Source organism: Hydra viridissima, unplaced genomic scaffold, assembly GCF_058129835.1.
Source record: "Hydra viridissima isolate aposymbiotic clone 2 unplaced genomic scaffold, HvirCarnegie_v1 scaffold_6, whole genome shotgun sequence".
Classification (NCBI taxonomy): domain Eukaryota; kingdom Metazoa; phylum Cnidaria; class Hydrozoa; order Anthoathecata; family Hydridae; genus Hydra; species Hydra viridissima.
In genome coordinates this window covers 5,119,377-5,133,245 of record NW_028324305.1, presented here as the reverse complement: position 1 = coordinate 5,133,245, position 13,869 = coordinate 5,119,377, and the positions used below count along the sequence as shown (strand labels likewise).

Genomic DNA, 13,869 nt, shown 5'->3' with positions numbered 1-13,869 from the left:
TTTATTAACTAGTGATTATAGAAATTTGAAGCTAAACGAACTTTGAAAATATCTCTCACGGTATTGACATTGTAGGTTATCGAAATTGATATTTATTAATAAAAAAAAAAAAAAAAGGAAAATTTCTGATATTTTCCTGCAAAGAATTTGCGCAAACAAGTAGGAAAAGCTTTTTCCCACAACATATATTTAATAGTTACAAATGTGATTCTTAGCAATTGATTGCAACTAATCAGATCTATATTTCTCCACGTATAAAACATTTTAAGAAATATTTAGAGATACGCAATTTGGGGTTATTACCATATTTTTGGCTTTACAAGACCCGCATTCTCCATAGTATCAAAAAGTATCAATTATTTTGGTACCAAATGAAAGGTAAATACTCCGGGTTTCGAAAAGGTTAAGGTTATATACCCCTCAAAATCCCCGTTTGAGAGTTATAGAATTTAAAACAGAATGATGGAACTTCACAAAAACCTCAATTTGAGGGGGGTGTAAACTTTATAAGTCATTAAAGCCGATCAAAAAGAGATTATTGAATCAAATTTGAAATTTTTCAATGAATATAAATAAAGTTTAAAATTAAAAAAATAATAACAAGTTTGACTGATTGCCCTCATATTTAGGGCTGGGGGACTAACGTTTTGGGGTTTTTGTTGTTCCCAGTCTCCAATCAACGCAATTTTTTGTGTAGCATCCTCATTCCTTATATATATGAACATACTTAAATATGGAGTTTTCTTTATGTTTCAAAGTTGCTTAGCTCAAACATCAAAAAAAGTTTATGTTTCAAAGTTGCTTAGCTCAAACATCAAAAAAAAAAGTTGTCTACGACCTTGCTAATACATACATGTGATCAACTTTATAATTTGCATTAAATATTATTTCTGAAAGCTTACATGCACAAAATATTTATTTAAGTATAACTAGTTTTTAAATAAAATTAAGTCATTATGCGTTTAGGGTAGAATTCTTGGTAATGTTTGCATATGTAGTCACGCGTATAGTAAAGGTCAATTAGTATGAGTAAGCAGTAAATTATCTTGTGACATTTATTATCACTTACATTCATCTAAACCAATTTTATTAAAGGATCATATAATTAATTTTTATTGCGCATTTCATAAAAGTCATTAATGATGACCGAAAATAGTGAAAATACAGCAGCAATCAGTTTGTTGAAATTTGAGTTTGGAAAATTGTTATTTAAAGAAAATGTTGAAATCAGTTTTTCAAAATGCATTACAAAGATTGAATCATTTTACAATAAAAAATTAATTGAAAGTGGAATTACTACATTAAAAGAAGATTTGAATAATCTTAAAAGTAATTTCTCACGGCATTGGAGATTAAGGAATTATGATTCTACAAATCTAATGCGCCATCATCCCACTTACTCTGAACAATTTGTGATCTCTCCTGTGTATTTTGCTCAACCATGCCAAACATCACCATTAAGAAAAAGAGGACGACCATCAAAATTATTAGAAGAATTGTGCGAAAGTAGGCAATATCAGGCGGGAACATTTATGCATTTATGTATTACTAAAAGCTGTTCAAACAGCATCACATAGAAAAGGATGTAAATTCCTGAAACAATTGATTAAGATAGTCATTAATAATATTGATAATGCAGAGGAGCTTCTTAGTAAAATCAGTACACAGAAACCAATTAAGATGACGCCAGATGAGGCATTAAATCTTCTTATTGATAATTCATTATTGAAAAATACATACCAAAATTTACGAGTTGAAATGAAAAGTAGAAATGTCAACATCTTTCCAACATATTTTGAAGTCTCTCAAGCAAAGAAGAAATGTCGTCCAGATGAAATCCAATCATCTGATGTGAAAGTGTCAACTTCAAAAAAATCACTATCTTGTCACACAATTTCGAGGATTGTACTATTTAGAAGAAGATCAAATTGTGAATTATATGAAGAAGATAAATAAAAGTGTTATTGATGCTGAAATGATCTTCGCATACGGTGCTGATGGAACAACTGGTCAAATTGAATATCACCAGGCGTCATCATCTGGTTTATTAATAGTTGACCACTCATTATTTACAGTTACCATGACACCATTACAGCTAAGAAGTAAGCTAGATGGAGAAATTTTATGGAAAAATCCTACTCCTCAATCTTTTCGATTTGTGCGCCCCCTGTCTCTGGAATTTACTAAAGAAACAATGGAACATGTTAAGGTAACCTTCCAACAAATTGAAGAGGACATCAAAAACTTAGCTCCATATCAAACAGATACTGGAGAAGAGTTGCAAGTTAATATTTCATCGTTATTCTTTCCGACTTTAATTGATGGGAAAATTTTAAATTTTTTACTTGACAATAAATCTTCCCAAAGCTGCCCCATTTGTAAATCAACACTAAAGCATTTTAACAACTTGCTAAACTTTGATAATGATCAATTTAAGCCAAAAGGTGATTCGTCCCTTATTTATGGTTGCCAGCCTTTGCATGCAACCATCAACACTCTCAATTGCTTGCTTAATTTATCATACAGAAAAAAGTTAGAATTATGGCAAGTTAAAGGTGAGGAAAATAAAAAAGCTTTAGCTGAAGAGAAGGACAGAGTTCAACATAAAGTAGAGGACTTCTTTAAGATCAAAATTGATAGAACATGTCAAGGCGGACAGGGAAATACAACAACTGGTAATTTATGTCGGAGACTTTTCAGTAAACCTCATGATCTCGCTAAAATTTTAGAACTAGATGATGAACTTGTATCAAATTTAAGCACCATTCTAGCTGCCCTTAATTGTCACGAACATTTGGACTTTCTTTCTTTCAAAAATTTGGGTCCTTCTGCCATGATACATATTCCTTATTTATTAGTAAGTATAAATGGTTCAACATGCCTGCCTCTCTTCATAAAATTCTTTGTCATTCAAAAAACATTATGACACTACCATTATCACCTGGATTTTTTGGTGAAGAGGGAGCTGAATCTTGTAATAAGTACTATAGGCAGAATCGAAGATATCATTCTCGAAAGTGTTCTCGTAAAAGTAATTTGCTCGATGTATTTAATCGAGCATTAGATTCATCGGACCCTATAGTGTCTTCAGCAAAACTGGATGTGAGAATGAAAAGGATTAAACATCAGGTATCAGAAGCTGTCAAAAATTTCCTATTATTTAAAAATTATGAACAAGAAGCTGATTGGGACACTACAACTGAGGAATCAAATTTCATGGATTTAAATGAACGTTCTCTTATTGACTATTTTGAAGACATAGACTTAGATATTTAGCAGTAAGTTTTGCATATTTATTAATTATTAAATAACTGCAATATCTACCTACCTATAATATCTTATAATATAATTCTTAATGCCATAATAAAAAACCCAAACTATTTTTCATTTACTTTTTATTGAGAACATTTCAAAAAATTGAAAATTGGATGGAGTTATACAGAAAGGAACCAACCCACAAAATCCTTTGTTAGGACAAAGAACAATCTTCAAATCTCCAACTTTGCAAATATTTTGATGAAAACCAATATGGGGTTTATGTAATGACATTTACAGGCATAAACAAACAAAATAATTATCACAAATATTTTTGTGCAAAATTTGTATACTTTTGTCCCATAGTGCTCTGCCTTAATCCAGGCCAATTAAATTCGCTATCAGAAAAGACTTGACTCCTACAATAACCTTTAATTTTTTTCCTTTATTAGCAGTTTTAATTTAAAAACAACATTAATACTAAATAGTCTACCAAGTAGTCAACCATACTATATATATAGTAATCAACTAGTACCAAATATCAACCAAGTAATCAACTAAAAAGTACCAAAAAGGAAACCTAATAATTCAATTTTACATAAGAATATTACTCTTAACATTTAGAGTTGTAATTTAATTTATAGAAATTGATTATTACTTACTCATTTGACTAAAAGTTACATTAGTTAATATTTTTAATATTATTTAAAAAAATGTTTTTGAATATTTAACACCATATGCTTCTTTTAAATATGTAGGTATATTAATTTAGTTTACTTTGATGAGAGTTTAATTAGTGTTAAAGTATTTCGGAGAATTTGACAAATCTCTCTAACTAACTGTGATTAGTATCCTCTCTCCTATATCTTCCTATATCAGTTCTCACTAAATTTCTGCACTTTATTATAATCGGATTTTTTGAAGTAATACACTTTATTATCTTTTTCATAAATTGATCGCGATTTTGTTAAAAAACGGAATTTCGAAAATGTTTAAAATGTCGGCTTGAGTTAAGTTGAACAAGTTTTCTGGATCGAAATTTTGTTATGGATAAATTTCTCAAACATTTATAGAACTTTTTTTTCTAAGAGTAGATATAAACTGTTTCTGATGTTGCACAAATATGCTTTTATGACAAATAAAGTTTTCAACTTCGTTTCCAGTGTATTTTAGTCATTGATCTAATATTCTGATATCTAATTTCCCTCGAATAACACTTAAAACGGAAAGTTAAAAAATTGACAGTAGAAATTGAAACAGTAATCATGAAAAAATATTTATTTATTCCGTTCGATTACAAAAGTTTTCCTAAAATATAAATATGAAAAGTATTTTTGTATATATTGCTTAAAGTGACAACCCGTAGTCAATTGGCGATTTCTTTAACAAGTGGAAAAATACAAACTGTGCTATCATGATAATTGTTAGAGGTGTGGTCAAATGGAGTTCTAAAGTCTGATAAAAGCCTTAAATCAAATTTATATGCGTATCGTTTTCCATGAATTTTAGACAGAATGTTTTTCTCATAGTAATAACGCAATGCACGGCCAAGCTTTTCATAATTCATACTCGGTTTGTTTTTTCGTTCTCCCCATCTTCTTGCTACTTCTTCGGGGTCATTTAGTTGAAATTCCCCATTTTCTCCGGTCCATTGAATAATGCTTGAATTCACTGGGTTGCCAAGCAGCTCCAGTAAAAATATCCATAGCTTAATTTGCCCTGTATTTATTTGATTACTAGATAGATTTGGTTTATTTAAATAACAATGTTGATGTTGCAGCATCTTCTTGTTTTTAGTACTGAGAGGACTCGAAATTCCTGAGGTTGCTATTTGATCATACCAACTAAATGTAGGAGGCACGTAATCAGTGTTATAATGAAATGGATAACTTAAGGGTTCCGTCAAAAATGAGTAGCTTACATCTTGAAATTGAAAACAATTTATCGAGCTGCTGTGTATCCTGCACAAGTATGAAATAAGAATATCCCCACCGTACGCTGATGAAAGTCGAAGAAACTCTTCACGCGTCAGTTTACATAATGCTTTTCCATCGAGCGTATCAAAGGCATGCACATTAACATCTTTAAGACTAAACTCTTCAACCGCCCACTGCATCCAATGACGGACTTGTTCGTTTGTCCAAAACTGTGGTTCAAGTGGCATAAATGCAGCCAGTTTGTTTTTTAGCTCAAATGTTTTTTTCGCTTCGTTTTTTGGATTTAAAGTATTTGTTTCATGATCAATCTTAAAGTGATCGGTTTTAAATCCGCTGTCGAGTTTCGAACACGGAACATCATTTAACTCCAGCCTTGTACACTGATGTAATGAATCTTCAGTGTCTAACATTTTTTGAATTGCATTGTTTAAAAACACTTTTTTAACGTTTTTTTATGCAAATGAATCTGTTTTTAACATTATCGTCTCTTTCACAAAATTTTAAAAATCGCATATCTTAATCACATTTTTTTTAGAAAAGCTTTTCATCGATTACAGAAATACCGTCGGACCCTGGAGAATATTCATAAAAGAAAATCATACGCAATTAGTATTGTTACGTCTTCGCATGTTTAAAAAAATCATAATAACAACTTCTTGGGAAAAAAAAGCAGGTAAACTAATCCTTTTTACATAATTAAGCTCTCAAATTAATGATATTTTTGCTACCAAAATAACGTTTTTTTACGCCAAGGTTTTAATCTAATCATCCACTCTGACGATATGGATGATAAATATGATATAATGATATAATTCATTAAGGATTAGTTAAGTAACTTAAATTCTAATTTTAAAAAAGAAACTCCATATACAAAAAATTAGGAAAATGACCATAAACATCTCTAGCAGAAATTAAAAGAAAAACTATTCTTACTATTATCTTTCAATATAACCTAATTTATTTTAACATATTCTAATTTCACAAATAGTATTTTTAAAGTACAATATTTCATTAGCACAAAAAATAAATTTTTATCTTTGATGAAATGGCGATGGACACGAATAAAAATGTATTCTTTGTTAGTAATTATATTTTTATGACTGCATTAAAATTTTAATAAGTCGTTAACATAATTTAGATATCGAAAATAGTTACAGTTTCTAAAAAGAAAAGTAATGCGAAAAAAAAAAAGAAATTTTAAATCTCTTAAGTATAAAATACACCATAACTTTAACAACACAAAAGAAATGCACGCATATCGATACTCACAATTTATTACATGGAAATAAACTTTTAAGACAGCAACAAAATTAGATTAATAGTTAACAGCACGAATGATTTTCAGAAACCAGCAAATCATACTTATTTAGAAGGTTTGTGGGTAAGTTTTGTCGCAGTAGATGCAGTTTTGGTTTTGACACTGCCCTGTACAGACAAGATCTGATAAAGGAATTGTCACAGAATCACAACATATAACCGGAGGCTGAGGTTTGAGAGGTAAAACCATTGGGGGATCTGGTGGTGGCAATATAGGCATTGTAGGTGCTGGTGGAAAGATCCTTTGTTGTTGAATGTTTTTAGCTGGGCAACATGATTGATCACAGCCGGGTAAACATATTAATGTACAAGTGTCACACGGATAAGTTAATGTCGGAAGTACACGATCACGGTAATCTGAAAGATGTATATTAATAAACGTGTTCTTTTGATTTTTAAAAACTGTTTTTATAGTATAAATGTATTTCAACACCAAACACTGCACTCACAGTTTCATTCTGTTAGCAACTCTGACCACAGTAACTACTTTAGAAAAAATATTTTTATCAGCCGCCATTCGGAATTATTACAACATATTCACAACAGTTCTTACGACAGCCAAAACCGCAAGATGTTGGAGAGCATGATGCTGGGCATGCTGGTGGCGGGGGAGGTGGAGGGGGTGGGGGTGGTGGAGGAGGAGGTGGGGGTGGACATGGCATACATGGAGGAGGTGGTGGTGGTATGAAAAAACAGGGTGGGGGACAGGGCGGAGGAGGTGGGGGACAGCAGGGTGGTGGGGGTGGAGGAGGTGGGGGAGGGGGTGGAGGAGGTGGAGGTGGGGGTGGGGGTGGGGGAGGTGGGGGAGGGGGTGGAGGGGGTGGGGGAGGACATGGCATACATGGTGGTGGGGGAGGGCATGGAGGTGGGCATGGTGGCGGACAACATACTGGTGGTGGTGGTGGTGGAGGAGGAGGGGGTGGTGGGGGTGGTGGGGGTGGTGGAGGTGGGGGTGGTGGGGGTGGTGGAGGTGGGGGTGGTGGGCATGGTTGACACGGATTAGCAGGTGGTGATTGTGGACAACAAGGATTAGGCATTGATCCAGCTTGTGGTGCCATCTCAGGTTTAGCTTCTATTGGAATATCTGGTTTAGCTTCGGTTGGAGGGGCACTTCCACCTAAATATGTGAACACGTTTTACGATGTTGAAACAATCAATAAAATATGTGAATGCAGTGTTTTGTATTGACAAAACCTACTGCAATTGTTGTGAAACCTAAAAGACCACTAATCGTGAAGATTTCATATGTTTACCTGTGGCTTTGAGGAGAGTTTCGACTGCAGCGTTCGCTTTTATCAAATTGCCTAAAATACAAGTTTTGAACATTTTAAATTTCCTACTTTAACAAAAAAAAAACTAAAAGCAAGAAGAAAAACAAAACTAGCAAGAAGTGTACTTACTAATGCTTTCGTCAAGTAACTTTTTAAGATCCTGCTGGTTACCTATGTAAGATTTAGTAAAAGTTAGTGCGGCAATAAAGATTGTAATTATTTGAACAGACAATCATTTTTTTACTCAGGCTGTTTTTAAAAAAACGTTTTACCATCATCTGGTGCACCAGGTTGAGGAGCTGCTGGAGCTGATTGTGGTGCTTCGCCAGGGTATTGTGGTGCTTCGCCAGGGTATTGTGGTGCTTGGACAGGTGGTTGGGGTGCTTGAGCAGGTAAAGGAGCATTACCGTCTGAGCTAGGAGCATTTTCAGCTTGTGACTCAGGTTCAGGTGCTTCTTCGTTAGCTGAAGCTGAAGGCGTTACTTCGGGATTACTTGGTTCCTCGTCTTCTTCAGAACCAGTGTTGTCTTCAGGTGATCCTGTTTCTTCTGGGTCTTGATTAACGTATTCAGCTGTTGTCGGCGCTAAGAAAAACAAATTTAGAAATGTATCTTTTTTTGTTAACATTTGAATTAAGTACTTCTAAAAATAAATACTTCGAAAAAAATAAAATAATCTTTTTTATATATCGTTTAAGTCTCGTTAAATGATCAACCAACCTTCTTCACCTTCTTCGCCAACTTTTTCAATGATATCTTCGGTTTCTTCAAGATCCGCTCCTTTTTTTTTGTCTTTTTTTTTAAGGGATGCGTTTTTCTTAAGCTTTTCTTTAGACTTATTTAATATTTTTTCTAATGCTTTAGATTTTGATTTTTTTGTAGAAGTTGAATCCGTGAATAGAGCTGCTTCTGAATCTTTAGTGTCTTCTTTATCAAAATCTTCATTTTTCGGTAGAACCCTTTTGATTTCTTCTAAATACATTTCATCATCTGATTTAACTTTTTTCTGATAAAATTTTTTTTGAAGTTTTTTATTTTTATGAATGCCTGCTTTTTTGGAATGTTTTGCGGATTTTGATTTGGTGCTCGCTTGAATTTCAAATGGTCCATTATCTAAAATCAATATTTAATGTGAGTTAAAAACACGAAATAGACTGGTTTTACTCATGAAAATTTTGCAATGGCATTTTATTGTTATTATAGGCTGTAATAGTTTGGATGTTTTTTTCATTTTTTTTTTTCTTTTTTAAATTTGGATATTTTGTCCTACTTTGTCCTTTTTTTGTGCATTTTTAAAGCACGACAATAAATAAAAGATAACACAACGATAGATACCTGACATGACATTTTTGCTTGCTTCGTTTACCGCGTCATCGATCGCTTTATTTAACTCTTTACTTGTTTCTTCGACAGTTTGACCATATACTGCTCTCATTGGAGCGGCGGGATCATTGTAATATGGGTGATTGATCTTCAAATCTTTGTCTTTAGTCTTTTTAACTCCTGAAAAGGTATAAACTACCTTAATACACATTACTAATCTTGGTTAAAGTCTATCGGCTTATTTTCCAAAACAAGATTTGGTATTAATGGGAATGTAAAAAAGACCCACCTTAGCTTGGGTGTTCTTTTATACATATTAATTATACACTCATTGTCAAAACAAAACCTCGATCGAATTACATTGCGTTAAGAATAAAAAGTTTAAACAGATACTAAGGATATTAAAATTATCAAAACAATAAATATTTTAAATTCATTCATATTTAACTACAAAAATTTAGCCTAAAATTTTTCTACTAGAAAAAAGGCAACGCGTACCTGGTGATGATTTGCAATCGTTGGGCACCACAAGAATAGCAAGAATAACAGCAACGACTGCTAATGGCATCATTCTGAAAGATATTTTAATAATTACAAATAAACGTTTTAAAATTTTTTTTAAATTTATGAAATAGTTAAAAGAGTAGGGGAAGAACGATCAAAATATAAAAGTGACGTTAAAAATTAAAAGTTACAGTTCAACCAAACAAAAAAATACCTTTTCAGGTTTCTACGTTTCCCAATATATTTCCGTCATAAATGTTTTTAAAAATAACTTTTTAAAGTAAACAATCAGAATTTTTTATCTTAATTTTTTATCTTTAACTTTTTCACAACTCACAGAGAGGTTGATCATCTTAAAAGTCGTCTTGTAATTATTACCTTCAGCATAAAAGAATCGAGGGCAGTAAACCGTGCAAATTTGTTCATGGGTTGGATAATCCAGCACATGAGTCAATATGGGAAGATTCACACAATTAGACAACAACTTACGAAGCCTAAAAGTATAATCTCTGTTTCTTTAAGGGTAATTAGCTAATTTCATTCCCCAAAATATTTAAATCAAAATAAAAATTCATTTCTTCAGTTTTTTCCCAGCACTTTTGTTTTTCAATAACAACAAAGGAAAACTTTGAAAAATACACTATAATAGATAGATTTTGCAAAAGCAAAAATTAAACTTTCCCAAAATAGTTCTTTAGCGGTATTATATAGTTCTTTTTGAGGATCATCATACCTTTGTATCGCCTTCTTAGCACCATACTTAATATTTTTTTAACAAAGTAAGCTTTTCAAAGGTTCTTAAAAGAACTAGCAAGTTTTTTTTAAGATTTAAACTTAAAATATAAGCTAGCTAAAGTTCCTCATGCACAAGATTTCTTTAATCTTTTCTTGATCAAATAAAACCTCCATTTGGAACTGCCTGTTTGTGGTTTTCCATTGAGTTCTAGTGCTGAAAAATCAACTCCTAATTTCTGCTAACAACTGCATACTACAATTTAGTACATTTGACGTACAATTTAGTACTTTTCCCGTAGAAACCTTGTCCAAGCCGTTCTTCATATTGGGCTAAACGAAAGGCGCACTTGCTCACACTGTAATCAACTAGATTGTCATCATGTATATCAAGATCTCCGCAAACTGTATTCTCCGCAACACCTTCGTTATCTTCTATTTCAACGTCTTTGTCACTAATACAAAATTCAGAATATGAAATGGTTTAAACTTTTTTAAATCATCAGAAAAAATCGGTAAATGCTAAAATCAAAATTCCATCTGCATAAATTGAAGTAAAAGTTAGAATTTTTTTTACGTTCAAATTGAACATGAGAATTTATAAAAACTGACGACAAAAAAAAAACAAACCATTTTTTGACTTATTCTGAAAACATTTTTGACCTGGTGAGCTTTTTTGGGTTCATGTAAACAGGATTTTTTTTTTTATTAGTATTTAACGAAAATGTGATCATATTTTTTATCAACAGCAGATAACAATTTTTTTTTTTTTCATTTTACTAGTTACACTCAAATAAAAAATTTGATATTAGTGTTTTGGTTGGCGGCTTTTCAATTTTCACTTCTTTGTTCAGGATAAACATGAGTGAAGGAGCGATCTACATATTCTATTTCATGAATAATTTCACTAGAAAAATTAGTTTTTTTTCGTTAGAGTAAATTAAATACAAAAGATATCACTGTGATACAGCCCAGGCCACAATTTAATAAATTGACTTAAACTTTTTTTTCTTAGAGCAGAAGTCTCATAATGATTTTAATTCTTCTTGTAAAGTTTTCGCATTGGAAATGGATTTAGATTTTTTTAAATTTTATTATACCGTAGTTTGAATTTAGCAAAAATATTTGAAACATCATTATAAATATCCTTACAAATATGGAAACTTCATTTTAAATATCTTTAAAAGAAAAATTTTGTTGTTTGATGGACGGTGTTAAATTGAATCACTTTTGTTGTTTGACGGACGAAAAAAAATTTTGTTGTTTGACGGACGGTGTTAAATTGAATCACTACGGCATCAACAAAATAATTTTAAAAAAATCAGTAACAAATGAATTGTGGCTGTCAGCTTTTTTAAAAGACTTTAGACAATTATATAATAGTTTCAATATTTTTATTATTGAAATATTGTTTTTCAATATTTCAATTCTGTTTAGAAGTTTCTCTTTAACGTATTCTAATTGAACGTATTATTTAAAAAAAAAAACAACTTTAAGATGAGTTGTACAGATATTTGCATTTCCCAAGAATAATTATGCATGGCTACAAATTATTGCAATAAATAGTTCTACCATGGTAAAAATAGCTTTACTTTGTCTTGTTTAACCACAGGACATGAAGGGCATGTTCATTACCTTACATAATGTTAGTTTAACCACAGGATATGAAGGGCATGTTCGTTACCCCACATTATGTTAACTTAACCACTGGACATGAAGGATATGTTTATTACCCCACATTATGTTAGTTTAACCACTGGACATGAAGGGGATGTTCGTTAACCCACCTTATCTTAACCCAAAATTTGTTCTGAAGAAGTTCTTGAAGGAGGCTACTGACTTCAACGAAAGACAAACTACCTGATTAAACATATGAAAGGCTTTGAATATGCCAAGCAGTACAGATAATGCCAAAAAATGTCTATGTGGTAGACCTGGAACCTAAACTAAAATGTGTTCAAAAACAAAACAATAAATTTGTCCTGAAAAATGAATCGTCTATAACATGTGCTAACGACAAATTGAATACAGAAATCAATGGAACAAATAACATAAAAAATCAGTTTCTGCAGCAGACCTTACCGCTCAAATGCACTGATTGAAAATGTTGAGCGGGTTAAAGTAGTTCAAAAAGCTGATCAATTCAATACATTTCAAGCCATTTTTAAAAAACAATTAAACTAGACAAATTATTAAATAATTGCTGAAAAATCATTTTATCAAAAATTAGACTCCCTGATGAGTAAGAGAAGAATGATAATTACTTTTAAACTGTTAAAAATCATCGAAAAAGTCATTTTTCTTCCTCAAACTTCCTTTTAAAACTTGAACTGATGTCTTCGTCACCCGTCATATTTTTTTGAAAAACTTTATCGGTTTTTGTTAGAGTCTTGGTAACTCTAAACATTAATTGCAGGTGGCTTTAGTTCTCCTGTAAAAAACTCGAATTTTATTGGTTACGATTACCTATAACTAATCGAAAAGTTTGGTCTGGTAATACGGAACAAAAATAAATTAAACTTTTTTTTTTTTAAGTACAATTGCTTTTATTATTATAGTTATATTATCTTAAACGTAGAAAACAAATATAAGCCTTGGAAAAAAACTAATGCAAAATTTTAAAAATCTCTTTATGAACAGAAATCGCATATGAAAACACTGTTTTTAAACATTCCATCTTGGATTCAAATTTCTCCATTTTACATCTCTTGAATATATCGCCACAAAATGGTCGAAATTCAGTTTCTCCATATAACATATCACCACAAAATGGTCGAACTAAACCCTCCTAGCCATTTCGTCATTAAAAATTGTTGCTGATTTCCCTCCTGATAGTTGGTAAGCCATTCGCCTCATTTCATTCCGAGTGAGCCTATAAAACTTCCTCAGAGGAATAATGTAAATTCAACGTCATGCTGACGCCTGTCGTCTATGGAGGACAAATCTTAATAAACTTTATAATTACAATAATTGTCAACAGGTGTCTGTATGTCTTTGAGAAATACTTTGTTGTTTCGTTTCAACCCCGTTTTATAATACGACCACCTTCCAATTATATCAAACTTAAAAAACATGCAATGTGAAATGTTTTACTAATAAGCTCATTTAGCAAGAGTTTAAAAAATGAAAATAAGAAAAAATGCGTATCGCCTGCTTTTGAATTTATAACAGTTAATGGCGTAAGTATCACTTTGTATAATTATAAGTGTTTTTATAAAAACCAGTGGCGTGTAATTTATTATAAAACAATATTTAAACGGCTAAAACTTTAATTACGTGCATGAGATTTCGGACGCTTTATTTAGTTGAATAACCATTAAAATTATCTTTTTATTTTTATCAATTTAACTTTGTTGTCTAATTTTTTTTTTGGAATTTTTTCTTACCGAGACTTGTTCAATGTTCTTTAAAGTTAACAACGCTCATAACAACAACAACAACAACAACAACAACAAAGAACAATTTAAAATAGGAATCACCCACCAGCCATATAATAAGATTTGCCTTGATTGCTTTAAAAGAAATGGCAAA

At 31.6% G+C, this 13,869-nt stretch overlaps 3 protein-coding genes across 5 annotated transcripts in view; all 3 read right to left on the bottom strand.

The window, feature by feature from the left end:
* LOC145189778 (programmed cell death 6-interacting protein-like) overlaps positions 1-9,314 on the bottom strand; it is an 84,387-nt gene extending 75,073 nt beyond the window's left edge. The window contains exon 1 of the mRNA XM_090090316.1: positions 9,302-9,314. The gene's annotated coding sequence lies outside the window, so the exon portion shown is untranslated. The remainder of the gene's footprint in view (positions 1-9,301) is intronic.
* On the bottom strand, positions 4,545-5,602 carry LOC145190230 (Friend leukemia integration 1 transcription factor-like). Its single transcript, XM_080067044.2, has one exon. The coding sequence runs from the start codon at positions 5,600-5,602 to the stop codon at positions 4,622-4,624; it is 981 nt and encodes a 326-aa protein (XP_079923170.2). The 3' UTR covers positions 4,545-4,621.
* LOC145189910 (uncharacterized) lies at positions 6,117-9,998 on the bottom strand. Of its 3 annotated transcripts, XR_016453323.1 has the most exons (9): positions 9,821-9,982; positions 9,601-9,674; positions 9,115-9,282; positions 8,500-8,892; positions 8,053-8,364; positions 7,910-7,951; positions 7,763-7,813; positions 6,959-7,626; positions 6,701-6,866 (listed from the first exon to the last, which is right to left on the bottom strand). XR_016453323.1 is itself a non-coding variant. In XM_090090320.1 (8 exons), the coding sequence occupies exons 2-8, from the start codon at positions 9,671-9,673 to the stop codon at positions 6,559-6,561; spliced, it is 1,347 nt and encodes a 448-aa protein (XP_089946446.1). In that variant the 5' UTR covers position 9,674; positions 9,821-9,998; the 3' UTR covers positions 6,117-6,558. The 3 variants fall into 3 exon arrangements, 2 of the variants coding, with proteins under 2 accessions (XP_089946446.1, XP_089946445.1); XM_090090320.1 differs by lacking the exon at positions 6,959-7,626 and having other exon boundaries at positions 6,117-6,866; positions 9,821-9,998; XM_090090319.1 differs by having other exon boundaries at positions 6,117-7,626.
* Between the last annotated feature and the right edge of the window lie 3,871 nt (positions 9,999-13,869).